The following is a 17,689-nucleotide window of genomic DNA, read 5'->3' as shown; positions in this document are numbered from 1 at the left end:
CGGGGCTGGCGCTGCGTGAACACGCATCCCCCGGCGACTGCGGCCTCACACTTCGGGTTCCGGGCACTAGCGCGGAGCTCGCTTTCCCTGGGCGCACCGGATTCCCGGACGGCAGGAGCGGCCCGCCCTGATGTCCCGCTGGGGAAGGGATAGCGGACGAGACGGCCAGACAGCGGGGTGTGGATGTGATACGGGGGTGCAGACGGATTCAGGAGTGAGGGGACGCCCTGGGAGCGAGGCCCTGGCAGGAAGGCAGGCTCTGTCCCTCCGCCGTCGGAGCCTGGCCGCCGGCACGTGGGCGAGGTACCCCTCAGAGAAAGCCAGTTTGGCTGGGCTGTGTCTGCATTTTCAACTAGTTACTGAATAAACACTCTGCCTAGAACCTATGGCAGATTGGGGGTAGGACGCGTCACAAAAAGCCCACTCCCTGTGCAAACGGGCGGGGACTTAGGGGTCGACACATACCCCCGGTGGCCGCAGACGGCGTAGGGGGGCCCAACACCCAGCTGGTGCCCCCTCCCTGGCTCATCACCTCTCCCCCATTCCCAGGAAACAGCCTTGCTTACCGCCCCACCCCTACGCGCTCTCTCCATTCCCCCACTCTCCCCTGGCCTGTCCACCTAGGTGACCATACTAGCAACAGGCTGGCTGCAGTAGTGGGCTGCCCAACCCCCAACCCAGACTTCTGAAGCAACTGGAAGAGCACGAGGCGACAGGCATTGACCGTGGCTCACAAGTGTCCATATGTATTTTATTCACACAAAGTGTTGTCACCTCTTGAGTCCATGCGTCAGAGCGAGAGTCTGTGGCCGGGCCGTCCATCCCAGGCCCGGAGACCACCCGACTGAGGATGCTACCTCAGGGGACACCCGGGCAGCGGTAGGGCTGGGCTTTTTTGTTTTTAATAATAAATAAAAACTCAACTCTAAAAAAAATATATATATATATATATATATATAAACTGGGGAGAAATTAAGTTTAACAATTGGAACTCAAAATTCCAAAATGGAAAATGTACAAACTGAGAGTCTAGGTACCTCCTACCCCCAGCTCTGGCCTTGAAGGAATCCTGGGCGTTCCCTGGTTCCCCAGCTTGGGGTCCCTTCCCTCTTCAACTGCAGGTCCCACGTGGGGATGGGGCAGGGTTTGGTTTTTGGTCAGAAGCCAAGAAAGTGGCGAAGAAAATGATGGAGTGATATCAACTTGCTCTGCACAGAGGACAGGCTAGGACGGCTCAGAGATAAATAGCATTTGGGTTAAAACTATGTCATTAGCAAATTTAGTTCTTATATCTTTCCCTCTATATCTTTATACACAGGCGGGTTGGTGTGCTGGATAGAATCTGAATTTATAGTTACATGAAGAAAAAATACTCTTGCCCCTCCCCCACCCTGCCCCAAGAATGCCTGCCCAACCCTGCCCCCCACCCCAGAGGACTTTGGTTTGGGGACCCCTCCCCACCCAGAGTGAGCCTGCCGGGCCCTGCTCTGGTGATGGACAGCCCAGTGCCCTGGGGCCCCCAACTCCTGTGCAGTCTCGACGATGGAGGCCACAGGTGGCGGGGTGCGGGTGGGGTGTGCGGGGTGTTGGAGGCTACAGGCCAGGAAGGAGACCGAGGGGAAGTGCGGGGCAGAGGAAAGAGGCGCAGCCGGGCAGGGGCCAGGCCAGGGCCAGGCTGAGCGCAGGAGCCCCAGCGAGGCAGCTCACTCCGGGGGAGGGCGGTGTGTGCTCTCAGGCCGGCCGGGAGGGGCAGTGTCACTTGGCTCCAGGAAACAGAAGGCACTTTCTCGGGGCTGGCCGGCCGGCGGTGGGCGAAGCGGTGCCCAAGGAACTGGCCACTAGGCGGCGCGGTGGGAGGGGGCCCAGAGGCGCTCTTCCCACTCGCCCTCTGCCCCGGCTGCGTCCTCAGGCCAAGGGCCTGGGTGGGAAAGTTGGGGGCTTCCAGGGCTGGGGCGGGCATGGGCGGGGCCTGGCATGCTGCCTCCGCGGCTGGGGCGTTCCCTCCCCCCTCCCCGCGTGCTCCCCTGCCCAGGCGCACCCGAGCTTGGCTCTGTCCCCACCCTCGGTCCTTGGGGCCCACGTGCTATAGCACGCCCTCCATGAAGCTGGTGTCCAGGTGCTGGATGAGCACGCGCAGGAACGACATCTCCTTGCGAGTGTTCTCGAAGATGACGCGCGGGTCGTCCGATCGGCAGCGCAGGCAGTTGGGCGCCATCACCATGGCCAGGTTGCTGACGTCCATCTTGGTGATGGCCACGTTGGCGGGCTGCACGAACACCTGCGCAGAGGGGACAGGAGGGTGGGCCGGGCCCCGCGCGTGAGGGGTGCCCTGGAGGGGTGGGGGCGTGCCCCGCCGCGTACCTGGAGGAAGCGGATGAGGTAGCACAGCACCAGGCGGTTGATGCGGGGGAGCGCGTGCACCACGGCCACGGCGGCCTCGGGGTTCTCGTAGTGCGCGATGCACTGCTCGTAGAACTCGTGCGGGATCAGGGGCTCCTCCAGCTCCCGATACCACAGCTTCAGCAGCGAGGCTGCGGACACAGCGCGGGCGGGGGGGGGGCGGGGCAGGGTGCTCAGCACAGCCTGCTGGGCGGGCTCCCCTGGGCTGGGCGGGAGCCGTGGAGTGGTCAGCGGGTTAGGGCGACACAGGGTAGGGGCAGCGTGCGGCGTGAGAGCGGGAGTGTCGGGCAGACTGGCAAGGCCCAGACCCTGGCGTGTTGGTGCTCCTGGGGGCCTGGACTGACCCTAGGGGTGCTGGGGGCTCATGCAGGGAGTGCAGGAGAGCGGCAGGCTAGGCTGGAAGAAGGGCCCCCAGGAGACTGCATGATGGGAGGGGTTGTCTGTGCTAGAAATGGACTGGGAGCCATGACATCGCCATGACATCGCTGGGGGAATAAGGGGGCGCCCAAATGTTCCAACTGCCTGGAGCAGGCCTGCTTCAGCTCCTAGGGAATGGAGGCTCACCAGGGACGTGGGGGTCCTCCAGGCCTGTGGGCACCTTCCACTGGTCTACCTGCAGCTTCAGGGCGTTCACCTCATCAATGTCCCCAGGGACTCTGTGGAGCACAGGGTGGGTCACACGGAGGAAGACCCCTCCCCCATGCAGCCTCGGCCAGGCCAGACCCCTCCCCCATGCTGTCCCTCTTCCCTCTGCTGGCCACCCCCAGGCGGATGCCATTATCAGCAGGGCCGCTGAGGCTCAGACCCCCAAGCCTGTCACCCCCCCCCCCGGGGGGCTTGGGTAGGTAGGTGAGTCTTGACAGCAGGCCTTGTGCTATACTCCCCATGGGGCAGAGACTATCATCCCTATTCACAGGTGAGCAGCAGCTGCTGGCTGCTGCTGGGGTGTCTTTCCAGGCTCACGTCTCAGGCCCTGCCAAAGGTTACCGTCCAAGTGCCCTCTGGGGCCCTGGTGGCCATTTTTACAGAGGCACTGTCCCTGGCCGACCCTCCTAAGTTCAGGCATGCTGCCGTTCAGGGGGATGATTCTCTGGCTTGGCTCCTAAGGATGGGGCCCTGCCCTGCCTTTCCCGGTTGATAGTGGCCCTTCCATTTGCTCCGGGGTGTCTCTCCCCGCCCACATGATGGCTTCTTGTGGGGGGGCCTCTCTGGTTATTCCCAGGCAGGGGCATGGGTCTCCTGGCCCCAAAACCCAAGGCTGGGGCATGGAAGTCGGCCCAGTGGTCCTGGTGCCTGATGGTGCCTGCCTGAGACACAGTGGAGACACCCAAGGCCCCCACACCCAGGGCCCAGGTTGCGGGGCACCTGAAGATGCCTTCCGTCTGGTCACCGTTGAGCGCTAGCACCTCCTCAGATAGACGTGTCTGTACCCAGGGCAGCTGCCGATCAGGGTACCGCTCCTTCTGCATGCTCATGACCTCCTGAAGTGCACTGCCAAACATGGACGGGCTGAACACAGCATTCTTGGCATGCCGGATCTCCTCCACGTTGGGCTTCTTCAGCCCCTGCAAAGACAGCCCAGCTCTCTGTCCTGGTGTGGTCCCGCCGCCCTGCTCCCAGCCTTCCCTCCCCCACCCCCGCACCCCTGCCAGGGCTGTCCCTGGCTTGGCCACCCTCCCCCTCTCCCCTTGTCCTCTCACCCCTGGTAACTCCAGGCGCCTGCCTAGAAAGAGCTAGGGGCACCCCAGCTCCCTGGTCCCCACCTCCCTGGGGGAGGGGCACCCTGCTGGGCCACCTACAATGTCCTAAATCTTCAGGTGGCCCCACTGGTCACACAGGAGGAAGGTGGGAGTGACCCCTGGAATGAGAGCTGCGTGGGGCCATAGAGGGGCCAGGCTGGCTGAGCTGAACCATGTGAGACCACCTGGGGTGGAGGTGAGGGGAGAAGCCTGAGGTAGGACAGCAGCTCCCGGCGGCAGGGCTAGAGCAGTGAATTAGGGGGCGGACTAGGGGAGGGACAGCCAGGCTCTGGGACAGTGGGGGAAGGGTCAGACCCAGGAGGGCCCGAGAGGCTTCCTGGGTGGGGGTGAGGGGCTGAAGGGGAGCGGGGGACAGAGGGGAAGAGGGCCAAGAGCCACACATCCTAAGACCAGGGAACAAGGTGCAGCTGTCTGGAGTGACAGGCCTGTTCTCTAGAGGGGCTGTGGGAGGCGTGTGGCTACAGAGCTCTGGCAGGCACTAAGAAGGCCCAGTGGCAGAACGGGTGTCAGAGAGGACCACCTGCCCATCTGCCCCACCCTGGCTGCCAGTGTGGGAGGAGCCCTGTGATGGGTCTGGGCTCTTGGCCAGGTGGGTGGCCCAGTGTGAGTGAAGGGGCACATGGTCTCCTGAGCCTGCCCTGCAGTCCAAGGCTTGGCCTCCCCTGGGTCCAGGGGCAGTCTGCCAGGGTGAGGGTCCCCGCTGAGAAGGGCTGTTTCTAGGCCTGCTCACGGGCTGTGCCTCTCCTTTGCACCTCACTGCACCAGCCCGACAGTGGCAGGCCTGGTACCCACACTTGGGTTACACCCTGGGGCCCTGGCCTAGCCACATGCCCCTTTGCACTGGCTCCTGAACCTGCGGTGCAGCCCCTGCCCGAGGCCTTCCCTGGCTGCCTCAGTGGGCTCTCTGGAGCACCTTCTGTACTGTGAGCCTCCACCTCCCCCAGCCCCAGCCGGCTGCGTTCAAGGAGGGCAGGGCATTCCCCAGGATGTGAGGGCTGCCTGTCCAGGCCTTCCTCCGAACCCCATCTGGGTGTCACCAGCACAGCCTACCCACCCACACCCGGCTGTCCTGGGGGAAGCTCATACCTTCTTAGCCCCAGTCAGGGCCGCCTTCTGCAGCTTGTGGTAACAGTACTTGGCATATGTGCTTATCGCCACCCCTGGAAGAGAACGGGTGCTGGTTGGCGTGGTGTGGACGTGTGGCCAAGAGAAGCAGCAGGAGGAGGGGTGAGGAGAGGCGGCTCCTGCAAGAGCCGTGGGGGCCTGGCCAGGCTCCTGCCTACCACTTGCCTGGGGGCAGTGGGTCCTCACCCTCCTGGGCTAAATCCTTTAGAGCAGAAACCAACACGGAAAGGCAAGGGGCACTTCCTCACCTCAGGGAGCCAGGCTTGGGAAGGGACTCCTCTGTCAGCCCACCCACGTTTCCCCACCGCCAGGAAGGGCAGAGGTGGGACGGGGCAGGACATGGGCCCCAGGGCCTCCAAACCCCATGCTCCCCTTGCAGACTAGCCCTGGGGAGTCCCGAAGAAGGGTCATTTCCATAGGCAACAGGGCTAGAGGTGCTCAGTGCCCTCCGCCTGAGGCCAGTACTGAGTGGGCTTTGGCTGGCTGGACAGCAGCCCCAACCCTCTTGTAGCCCTGCCCCCAGCAGGCTGCGGGAGAGGGCCTCGGCCTGCAGAGCCCCATCCCTCTGAGCTGAGGGCTGCCTGGGCAGCAGTTATGGAAGGGGAGGCCGAGGGGACGGGTGGCATGTGGAAGGATGATGAGCATGGAGGGGATGCCCCACGTCCTAAGCCTGGGGGTCACTGGAAGGCCCACTACACAGAAAGACACCTTTGGGTTCTGCCCGAGGGCTGAAGGTGGCAGGGAGAGGACTGGTCTCCTTTCTCAAGGGAGGGGGCTTTTCTAAAACTCGGCCCTGGTAGAAGTTCTGGCTGGTGGTCATGGGGGGATGCCTCCAGGAGGGCAAGGACCTCGGCCAGAAGGTTCTCCAGATACAGAAATGAGGGGAAGGAGAGAGAAGCGAGAGGCAGTGGAGGAGGAGATCCCACACAGGGTGGGTCTGAAATGTGTGTGGCATCCTTCCCGGCCCAGGCAAGGGAAGGGAAGGAGAGGGAGCAAGAAGAGACCAAGAACACACAATGAGGCGAAGCCCAGGGGGCCACCCAGCCCAAGGTGTCAAGGGCCGACAGAGACAGAAAAGCCAGAATGTGTGCCTCCAAGCTCAGAACTGGCACCCTCTCTGGAAGGCTCTGGCCCTGGGGCCCACTGCCCCAGTGCCTACCTGTCAGAGGGAGGCCTCTAGACCCAACTCGCAAACCCAAATACCCCAGTCTTCTTTTAAAGGAAGCAGTTTCTTGTGGACTGAGCATGTGGGGGTCCTTGGACCCCAGTGTGAAAAACATAAGCATGGCTTAGCCCATGAAAATCTTTTCATTTTGAACGATCACAGAACAGTATTATTATTGTAAGTGGCAAAGGGATTCTTTTTTAAAGTAATCAAAAGTGAAAACCAACATTTCCCATTCTCCCTGGAGAATCTGTTTCAGGTCCCTAGGGGATCTGCAGACCCCTGGCAGAGAGTCCTAGCTGCAGCCTCTGCTAGGCGAGCTCAGGACACAGCACCTGGACCTGCCACAGGCCCATGTGGCCTTCCCTGGCAGGCTCCCGGGGACCTGGAAGGCAAAGGGGGCCTTGGGCTGCCCACTGGCCACTAGCCGCCCAGGGAGCACCTTGCATTAAGGAGCAGGCTGCAGACTGGGAGTGTGCCTACCCCTCCCTGGGGTGAGAGAGATACGCCCTGACCTCCCGTCTCGGGGGCCTCTCCAACAGACTGTGATCTGAAGATCCTGGGGCTGCCACCTCTCGGTTGGTGAACCTGGTCACGAGGCAGCCTTTCTGGGCCTTAGCTTCCTCTCCTGTAGGATGGGGACAGGGATGACACCGACCACAAGTGCTCGTGAAGGGCTGACCTTGGAGTCTGGTGCACAGCTCAGCAGATGGCAGCTGCTATCAGCTTTTGTGGGTGGACCAGGACTGAGGCTGTGCGCGCCCCGAGTCCCAGGAGCTCCCCTGCACCCCGTACTGCCGCGGGTGTGGCTTCCCGGGCCTGACTGTGGGATGTCTGCTGCATGCCTGGGAGGGTGTGCAGTGCCCATGCCCAGCCCAGGGAGACGTTCACGATGGTGTGGGGCACTCTGCTTCAGGTCCACTGACCTGTCCCGGCCTCGCCAGGGCATACCCATACCCAGTCTTATAGGTGAGGAGATAGAGGCCTGCAGAGGGACTGACGGAAGCAGCTCTCCCAGAGTCTATGCTGCTGTGCCAGGAGTCCACACCTGCCCTGGGGCCTCAGTGCCCCTGAGCCCTGGTTTTAAGCCTGAAAAGTTGCTGGGTGTGGCTAGAAGCTGCCACTGCCACCTCTTGGTGCTGACACTGTGGGGTCCTGGGGCTTCTAGCTCCCTCCTCACTACCCAACAGTCTTGGAGTATGGTGTCCTGCTCGGCCCCACCAGGCCCACCTCCCTGCTGCAACCCGACTCCCGGACAGGCTCCAGCAGGAGTTCAGAGCCCCTTCCACTCCTGTTCCAGATGGGTGTGGCCCAAGGGCAGCTGGGAATCCTGGACAGCAGCTGCCCCCTCCTGCCAAGGGCAGTATGCAGCCAGACAGCTTCCCAGAGGAAGGGGCGTCGCAGTTGAGTTACGGTATTAGAGGACGAGAGGTGGGGCATGTTTAGAGAATGGGCTGTGTTCCGAGTCTGGGGGAAGTGCTAGAGGTGGGGCTGGGGCTGGTCCCAGAGCCCTGGTGCCAGGAGGGGATGCTGACACAATAGCAGTGAGACCAACAGCTCTCAGCAGGGAGGGCATAGTCCTGGGTTAATAGGGCTTCCCTGGAGCTTGGACAGTGGTGGGATGGGGGTGCAGGTCTTGAGCCAGGGCCCAGGAGAAGGGCGGGGCTGGTGGGGGAAGTTGGGGAATCCCTGGGCTCCCTCCAAGGAAGCCATGCCAGGCTCCACGCCCTGCCCCAGGGTGGCCTGGGCCGGAGGTCAGGGCTGGGGAGGCACTTGCCCATAGGGCACTTCCTCAGCAAACACCTAGAGGTGTTTCCAGCAGGCCTTGCCCAGTTTGTCCTCACACCCTGCCCCACCGAGAGCCCAGAGTGCAAGCTGGAAATTGTTCTTGAGAAAGGCACAGGGCAGGTGTGGCCTCCCACGGAAGCCCCTTCAGTGACCTGGGCCCCCGGCCAGCACAGAAGCCCACAAGCCTGATGGTTAGTGCTACCCCATCAACACGCCTTCCAGCCCAGAAGCGGTTAGAGAAAGGAGGCCAGGCGGCCGAGGCCGGAGAGCAGAGCTGTGCAGACACAGCGCACAGGGGCTGTGGGGAGAGGCCCTACCATCCGGTTCCTCAACATAAGGCTTGGGTTTCTTTCTCAACTTGGACTTCTTCTTAGTGTTCCTTTCCAGGAGCGCTTTCATATGCTGCGTCACTGGGGAGCAAACAGAGCCATGAGGACCACAGAACACAATGCCAGGAATGCATGCCCACACAGGTCCCGACGTGGCTGGCAAGGAGGCCCCTGGGCCTGTGTGGGGCTGACCCCAGTTGGCTGGGAAGGTACTGCACCCCTGCTGGGTTCCTCAAAGGGAAGCAGGGCTGTGGCCAATGCCCAGCTGGGGCTGAGGAGAACCCAGCCTAGGAGCGCTGTGGTGTGTGTACCCACACACGTGTGTGGCTGTGTCTGGGAGCAGGTCTGCACCATGGGGCTGGGATAGGCACTGGGGCCCTTCTGAGCACTGTGGACCATGCAGGAGGTGGGCAGGAAGATGCAGGGAAGGGCAACAGGGAGGAGATGCTTCTGAGCCTCTGGTGGGCTTGAGGAGCCCCCAGCCCAGCCATCTGGCTCCTGCACAGCTGCACTCAGGGGTCCCAGGCTGCCGAGCTGGTGCTGGAGGAGACACAGCAGGTGTCTCACACTGATCTGGGCATGCCTCCCACTCTGCATAAAGGGACTTCATCCTGTTGGCAGGGAGTCCTTCGTCCCCTGGCCATCCTGTGCTCTCTGGAAGTGAGTCTCTACACACAGCCCACGCTAAGGTTGGGAGCTGGGCTCTTCTCTGACTGTGGACCATCTACACAAATTATCTGTTATTCTTCTGCACAGGAGATCACTGTCCGATCTACTGGATCATTTACTTTTATCAGTACGGCCTTGTGGATATGTCATTTTACGCTGTGGGTTATAATCCAATACGACTTCATTTTTTGCTCAAATGGCTCCAGTTTTGGCCCTTTCGGTTGGCTCCTGTGTCCTGTGACACACTCTGCCACCCCCCCCACCAGCCTAGACTCAGCTGTTTCTCCAAGGAACCCTGGCTCCTTGAATGGAAGAGAGTAGTAGAAACCAAGATCTGGGGGTGAGGTGTGCCCACTGCTACTGGGGTGCACATTTGTATGCGACCCCTGCATGTACACATCCCCCAAATATCCCCCACCAATGCCTCCAACTCTGATCCGCCACCACAGGACACGCTAGCCTCTTCTTGCTTGTCTGTGACTGCGGGATCTTTTCCTTCTCTTAACAGTGTCTCTTGAAGAGCAGGAGATGTAACTTCGTTCACAAAGTTCAATGTACCAATGTTTTTCCCTTGTAGATAGTGCTTTTAGTGTCACACATAAAAATCAGGGCGCCTGGGTGGCTCAGTTGGTTAAGCAACTGCCTTCAGCTCAGGACATGATCCCGGAGTCCTGGGATCGAGTCCCGCATCGGGCTCCCGGCTCGACGGGCAGCCTGCTTCTCCCTCTGACCTTCTCCCCTCTCATGCTGTTTCTCTCTTTCTCTCAAATAAATAAATAAAATCTTAAAAAAAAAAAAAACCTTTGCCTAACTCAAGAAAAAATTTCCATGTTTTGTTCTAGTTTTATAGTTCTAGGTTTTATATTTTGGTTTATGATCTATTTTGAGCTAGTTTTTGCATACAGTACAAAGTATGGTTTGAAGCTCATCTTTTTTTGCATTTGGACATCCGGCTGCCCCAGCACCATTTGAGGAAGGCACTGTCCTTTCTCCACTGAAGTGCTTTCACATCTCTGTGTAAAATTAATGGACTACATATGTCTGGGTCTAATTCTGGACTCTCTTCTGTCCATGGAGCTACTGTCTGCCTTTACGCCAACAGCGTATTCTCCTGGCTTCCGTAGGTTCATGACAAGACTTGAAGTAAGGTAGCGTCAGTCCGCCAACTTCGCTCTTCTTATTCAAAGGATATTTTGGCTAATCTAGGTCCTTTGCATTTTCTATGGGTTTTAGAATCAGCCTATTAATTTCTAAATTAAAAAAAAAACCTATTAAGATTTTGGTTAGGATTGAATCTATACATCAATTTGGGTGGAAGTAACATCTTGACACTATTGAGTCTTCTGATTCATAAACATGGTATTTCTCTCCATTAACTTGGGCCTTTTTTCAGTAACGTTTGGGAGTTTTTAGTGTAGAAGTCTTAGACATCTTTTGTCAGATTTATCCCTAAGCATATTTTTAAATGCTACTTTGGATTTTTTTAAGATTTTATTTCAAAGTAATCTTACACCCTACGTGGGGCTCGAACCCACGACCCCAAGATCAAGAGTCTCATGCTCCACCTGCTGAGCCAGCCAGGCACCCCCAGATGTATTTTTAAAATTTCAATTTCCAGTAGTTTGTTGCTATTATGTAGAAACATGATTAACTTTTATATATTGGTCTTGCATCCTGCAAACTTGCTAAACTCACTTACAGTATTTTTATACATCCCACAGAAGATTTTATTGTCTGAATAAAGACAATTGCACACTTCCTTTCCAATCTGGATGCCTTTTATTTCTCTTCCATGACTTTGCACTGGCTGGCCCTCCAGCATGACATGGAGTTGATGCAGTGGGGCTGGAAGTCCTTGTTCTTGACCTTGGGGGAAAGCATTCAGTCCTTCCCCATTAAGTATAATGCTGGTTAGAGGTGTTTTTTGTTTTAATTGTGGTAAAACATAAACATAAAAATGTAGCCATTTAACCATTTTTAAGTGTACAATTTAGTGGCATCTAGTACATTCACAATGTCATGCAACACCACATTTATTTCTAAAATTCTTATATCACCACAAACAGAAACCCTGTACCCATTGTACCTCATTCCCCCTCCCCCGGATCCTGGTAACCTCTAATCTACTTTCTGTCTCTATGAATTTGCTTATTTTAGATATTTCATATAAGTTGTACAGTTTTTGCCCTTTTGTATCTGGCTTCTTTCACTTAGAATAACTTTTCAAGGTTCTTCCATGTTATAACATGTATCAGAACTTTATTCCTTTTTATGGCTGCAAAATATTCACTGTACTGATAGACCACATTTTGCTTATTCATACACCTGCTGGACAGCTGGGTTGTTTGCACTTTTTGGCTACTGTGAATAATGCTGCTATGGACATGGATGTATAAGTATCTGCTTGAGTTCTAGCTTTCCATTCTTTTGGGTACTGTAGGGTTTAAAAAAAAATATTTGCCTTTTGTCAGATTGAAGAGGTTCCCTTCTGTTCCTAGTTTGTTTAAAATTCTTATCAGGAATGGAAATGTTGGATTTTTGCCAAATGCTTTTTCTATGCTTATTGGGATGATCACATAGTCTTTCTTCTTTACTCTGTTGCTATGGCAAATTACCATGTGCCATTTTTTAATGTTAAACCAACCTTTCATTCTTCAGATAAACTTCTTATTCAAGATGCATTATCTTTTTTATATATTGTTGGACTCAATTTGCTAAAATACTGTTAAAAATTTCTACTCTATGTTCAGAAGGGATACTACTCTCTGCACTTTTCTTTTTTTGTAATGTCCTTTTATAATTTTGGTATGGAAGGAATGGGAGATATTCCCTCTGCTACAATTTTCTCAATGAGTTTGTAAAGAATTGCTATACAAACAATGAACTGTTCAGTAAAATTGACCAGTGAAGCCATTTGGACCTTTAATTTTCTTTGTGGGAAGGTTTTAAGTACCAATTCAATTCCCTTAATAGCTACATGGTTTTTTTGGTTGTCTGTTTCTTACTGAGAGATCTTTGGTAGTTTGTGTCTTTTTTTTTTTTTCAGATTTTATTTATTTGACAGAGAGACACAGCGAGAGAGAGAACACAAGCAGGGGGAGTGGGAGAGGGAGAAGCAGGCTTCCCCCCAAGGAGGGAGCCCGATGCGGGGCTCGATCCCAGGACCCTGGGACCATGACCTGAGCCGAAGGCAGATGCTTAACGACTGAGCCACCCAGGTGTCCCCATAGTAGTTTGTGTCTTTCAAAATCTGTCCATTTCCTCTAAACTGTCAAATTTACTGGCATAAAGTTGTTCATCTTATTATCCTTTGACATGTTGAATCTGTAGTGACATCATCTCTCATTCTTGATATTGGTAATTTACGTTTTCTTTTTGTCCTGATCAGTCTGGCTAGAGATTTATCGATTTTATCAATCTTCTCAAAGAATTAGCTTTTTGTTTCACTGATTTTCTGCAGTTTTTCTGTTTTCACTTTCACTGATTTCTACTCTGATCTTCAGTATTTTCTTTCTTCTGCTTGCTTTTAGTATAATCTATTTTTTAAGGCACAGAGGCCACTGATTTGAGACCTTATCTTAAAGGTGAGATGCTATGAATCTCCCTCTTGTAACTGCTGTGGCTGCATCCCGCAGTTAATATGTTTTGTTGTCATTTTCTTTCAATTCAAAATGCTTTCTAATTTCCCTGTAGGTTTTTATTTGACTCATGGGCTATTCAGTAGTATGCTCTTTAGTTTCCAGGTATTTGGGGATTTTCCAGATATCTTAGTGTTACTGATCATTAATTCTGTTGTGACTAAAAAACACACTTTCTATGATTTGCCTTCTTTAGCATTTATTGAGACTTGTTTTATTGCCTATCTTGAAAATGTGGCTGGGATCTGAGTCCAAATGCTCTGGGTCCAAAATCCATGCTCTCACCTACTCTATGGTAGCTGCTTGTTTCTTAAACAGACTCTCAACTAGTCCTTTTCTTTCAGCTTCAAGATCATGCGCTTCCCGAACCACTGCTAGAGGAAGCTGGCTCCACCCACTATGGAGTTTTAAGGGTTTGCTACCTGCTTCAGCTTCTTAGCTTTGTCACTGTCTGCTTGGGATCCACCTATCTTGGTCTGCCAAGTCAGCTTCCTGCCACCTGTTCATGCACTTTTCAGCTTCCAAAACATATTTTTATTGTGGTAAAATATACATAAGATAAAATATACCATTATAACTAACCACTTTTCATTGTACAGTTCAATGACATTAAGTACACTTACTGTTGTGCAACTACCATCACCCTCCATCTCCAGAACTTTTCATCAGGTCAAATAGAAACTCCACAGCCATTAAAAAAGTCTCCAACTGTCCCTCCCCTAGCCCCTGGCACCCACCATTCTTTCTGTTTCTATGAATATGAATATCCTAGGGGCCTCTTAAGAGTGGACTCATACAGTATTTTTTTGAACTGGCTTATTTCACTGAGCGTAATGTTCTCCAGTTTCATCCATGTTGTACAGGTGTCAGAATTCCCTGCATTTTTTAGGCTGGATAACAGTCCACTGTATGGATGGACCACATTTTATGTCTCTGCTCATCCCCTGACAAACACCTGAGCTGCTTCCAACTCTTTGCTGTGGTGACTACCCTGCCACGGATCTGAGTGCACACGTACCCATCTGTTCATGTTTCTGCTTTCAATTCTTTTTGGTATATATACACAAGTGGAATTGATGGATCCTACGGTAATTCTACTTTTGTTTGAGGAACTGCCAAACTGTTTTCCACAGTGGCTGCATCAGTTTACATTCCCTTGTTGTTGTTTTTTCCCCTCTCCTTTAAAAAATTCCTTCCCTGTTCATTTAGCAGGACTTCAAGGTAGAGTCCAGGTAAATTTATGTGTTCCATCTGACACCTTTACATGGAAACCCTGAGTCTTAGTGAACACGTGACTGGTGAAGGAAACTGTCCTTAGCAGGAAGTGCTGCTGCATGGAGCACACGGGAGAGCTGCAGTCTGATGTCTGCTGAAAGCCTGTGAGGGAGGTCCTAAGGACACGAGCTGTGAGAGCACCCTGCTGCTGGCTGGCACAAAGGCGCGGCCATGTATGAGACAAGGCTGAGCTGGGGGTCCGCAGACATGTGAACTGGGGTTCACTGCCTTGGTGCCTTGGTCCCCTGCAATGGGTGATCACACAGATGTCACACATGTGCTGGCAGATGAAATCAAAGATCCCTGAGGCCCAGGCAGGCAGCATGGTTCAGGGTGCAGCGCCACTCAGGAGCTGAGCTCAGCTTTGCCCTTGCCAGTGACCCTGAGACAGGCTGCAGTTTTCTTTCTCCAAGCACAGGCTCCATCCTTGTGGCCTGATGGGGTCTGCCTTCCTGACCACCAGCCAGCACGCCTGTTCCTGATGTGCTGGTGGGAGGGAGCACAAGGCCTCTCCTCTGGCTCAGCACTAAGCAGGGCCTATAGCAGATGCCTACCCAGGCATAGTCCTGGAGTTAGTTTCTGGCTGGAAGGCTGCCCTGTGTCATCATGTGAGGTCAGATCCCACAGCCTAGAAGCAGGCTCCTGTTGGTGGTACCACACAGACCCAATCTCCCTCTGAGGGCCAAGAACATGTGGCACTCTGAGACCAGCTGGGCCTCCCTCAGGGTGGGCAGACGTTCAAAGCCACAAATGTCCAGGCTGACCACCAATTCCTTCATATACTCCAGCCCCATCCCCAGGGTGCAGACTAGACACTAGGACAAAGGCCCACAAAGCTCTGTGCCATGAGGAGTGTCCCCTGCTGGGCCCAGCATGGGGCCTGGAGCTCAAGCTCCCCATAAGAGCCCCAGCTGGCTGGCAGGAATGGTCCCAGGAGTCTCTGGCCTCTGTCCATTCATTGCTCACTCACCTTTTTACTTAGCAAGTGCTCCCTGAGGCCCCAAGGGCCATGTGTTGAGCAGTGGACACACACTTTAAGGCCTCTGAGAAGTAGGCTGAAGTGAACCATGAAGCTAATGGAGGCCCACCTTCTCCTGGAAAGGCCTGAGAAGAGTGTGGCAGACAAGGCAGACTCAGGCTGCCCAACAGGCTGCATGTTTTGCATGCTGGTGGGGAACTACCCGGGGAGACCCATATGCTGTGTTCAGTGACCCTGCTTCAAGAACCACATGCCACAGTTCGCGGTGCCTTGGCTGGTTCAGTTGGTTGAGCATCCAACTTTCTTGGTTTTGGCTCAGGTCATGATCTCATGGATTGTGAGATCGAGTCCCATGTTGGGCTCCGCACTCAGCGGGGAGTCTGCTTGAGGACTCTGGCCCTCTGCCCCTCCCCCAGTCTGGGCATTTTCTCTTTCTCAAAATAAATATATCTTAAAAACCAACCAACCAACCCCCAAAACCCCATGCCCCAGTGACAATCTCATGGCTTCCAGATCTGTGGCCAAACGGCTGATGTTCTGGACGGTGCCTGTGCCTGACACACCTTCCCGAGGACCCACCACTGTCCCGGCAGCTGCAGCCCCCATCGCTGTGTGCACACACTGTGGCCCCACACACCTGTGCCGGGGCAACGCCCTGGCCAGATCAAGGTAGGCAGTCCCTCCCAAAGAGGAGCTTGGAGAGCGTGTGAGTGTATGCATGTATTTGCACACGTGTGTGTCCAGTTGCTGGTTCCACGGCCATGCCTCGTGGATACCCATGACTGTTCGGGTGGTGGGCAGCCTGCTGCAGATGCAGCTGTTGCCTACGGCCCTGTCCCCACGCTCTCTCTGCACGGCACAGGACTTGTGCCGGCCACACAGGCACTGTCTGGTTAGTAGGACCGTGGCCCTGAGTCCTCCCCAGAGCAGGCCAGGGCTGGGACCAGACAAACCTGATGCATGGCTTTCAGGAGCCCTTCGCAGAATCTGGCCCCACACTTGGCCCCAGGCAGCCATCAGCAGGTGGCTACCCATGCTGGTCCAACCTCTGACTCCTTGGGGTGGCTTAGGGCCAGGTCAGCTTGCAGTGCCCCAATGGCCAGATACACTTGCCAGACCTGGTGCTGGGCTGATGCATGCCTGGCTCACCATGCTCCTCCCTGCTCTCAGGAACCCTGCTCCAGGAACCCCCATCTCTTCCCCACCCACAACAGATGGCCTGAGCCTGGTTGGGGTGGCTACCTCTCCAGGCCACAGTATGGCTGAAAGCAAATACAGTAAGTACACGGGCACAGGAAGTACCCTCATCCAGCAGAGTGACCAGGTACGGAGGCCTCAGTAGAGTGGAGGCCAGCTGGCTGAGACATGGAGGCCAGTCCTCATCTGGCCCCCTCCTCTCTGACCTGTTGGCCTGTGGCTGGGGACCCTGTTCCAGGATTGCCTGTCATTCTTCTCGGGCCCTCAGTGGCAGGGAGGGGCTCCCTGAGGACCCCACATCCTAGTGAGAACCTAGGACATGGTCCTCAAAAGACATGTGTGTCTGCTTGGAGGTGCTGTGCCTGCCTCCACATACTGGCTGCCAGCGTAGACCGGGAAGCTCTTGCCACAGCCCTTCCCTGAGCTGTGGGTGCCAAGGGGTCTCGCGCACTGGGCCTTACCTTTGGTGTCATTGACAGGGTCCATGTGCCGGTAGATGTAGCCCTCTAGGTAGGAGTGGAACTTGGGTGTGGGTGGGAAGAAGGCCAAGCAGATGGCCATGAGCTCCCAGCCGCGGGCCAGGCTCTCGAGGCGGAAGTTCTCAGTGGTCTGCCGGCATAGCTGGATATAGAGCTCGTCCCGCAGGCCCTGCACACTCCAGCCCTTGGTGGCTATCTCCAGGGCCACGTGCAGTGGGTCAGCCTTGGCGCGCCGGTCACCCATGTACATCTGGATCAGTTTGAAGATCTCACAGGCCTCCTTCTTCACGTGGCGGTCGCTGGTTACAATCATGGGCTTCTTGATGGACTCACTGCTCCAGGCCAGCATGTTGGCGATGGACACCTTCCGCCGGAAGAGGCCCTGTGTATGCGTGTTGAAGTGCTTGGAGGCCCAGTTCTCAATGTCGGTCTCCGAGGACGGCTTGCGCAGAGTGAAGGTGGGGAACACACAGCTAGCGCTGGGCATGACGCTGCGAGCCTGCCGGCTACTCTCAAACTGGGCACAGGAGCCGAGGTCCTCAGACTAGGAAGGACAGAGGGGCCATGAGGGGGTGTGGCCTCCCCTGCCGCCAAGAGGCTGCTGGAGGAGCTTTGTGCCTCATCTTGTTCTACCCCCTTCATAAACACATGCCAGATCCTCGCACAAGGCTGGGGCGGGACCCACAGAGGCCCTTCTTCCAACCTTTACCCTGAGGTGTAAAGGAAGTGCCCTCCCTATTCCTGCAACTGAGGGTTGGTAATGGTGGTGGTGGGGGCGTCCAGCGCATGTCTGGGGGCGGGAGGAAGCTACACGTGTGTTTCACTGGATTTCTGGGCTGACTAGCCCCTAGTGGGAAGATGCTAGGGGATGCTGCCCTCTCCATG

General features: G+C 55.4%; 1 protein-coding gene across 1 annotated transcript in view; it reads right to left on the bottom strand.

Annotated features, from left to right (window-relative positions):
• Window positions 1-1,442: 1,442 nt before the first annotated feature.
• The window catches only part of ARHGAP39 (Rho GTPase activating protein 39), an 87,391-nt gene continuing 71,144 nt past the window's right edge, over window positions 1,443-17,689 (bottom strand). The window contains exons 6-12 of the mRNA XM_028093628.2: window positions 16,787-17,348; window positions 8,556-8,648; window positions 5,247-5,320; window positions 3,766-3,965; window positions 2,965-3,056; window positions 2,362-2,531; window positions 1,443-2,278 (exon numbers count right to left, since the gene is read on the bottom strand). Coding sequence (XP_027949429.1) covers window positions 2,084-2,278; window positions 2,362-2,531; window positions 2,965-3,056; window positions 3,766-3,965; window positions 5,247-5,320; window positions 8,556-8,648; window positions 16,787-17,348 — 1,386 coding nt within the window. The 3' untranslated portion in view covers window positions 1,443-2,083. The remainder of the gene's footprint in view (window positions 2,279-2,361; window positions 2,532-2,964; window positions 3,057-3,765; window positions 3,966-5,246; window positions 5,321-8,555; window positions 8,649-16,786; window positions 17,349-17,689) is intronic.

Source organism: Eumetopias jubatus, unplaced genomic scaffold (assembly GCF_037043125.1).
Source record: "Eumetopias jubatus isolate StellerSeaLion01/CBP00866 unplaced genomic scaffold, mEumJub1_p1.0 scaffold_4, whole genome shotgun sequence".
NCBI classification, from domain to species: domain Eukaryota; kingdom Metazoa; phylum Chordata; class Mammalia; order Carnivora; family Otariidae; genus Eumetopias; species Eumetopias jubatus.
The sequence above is the reverse complement of the archived record's forward strand: the minus strand, read 5'-3'. Positions and strand labels throughout refer to the sequence as shown.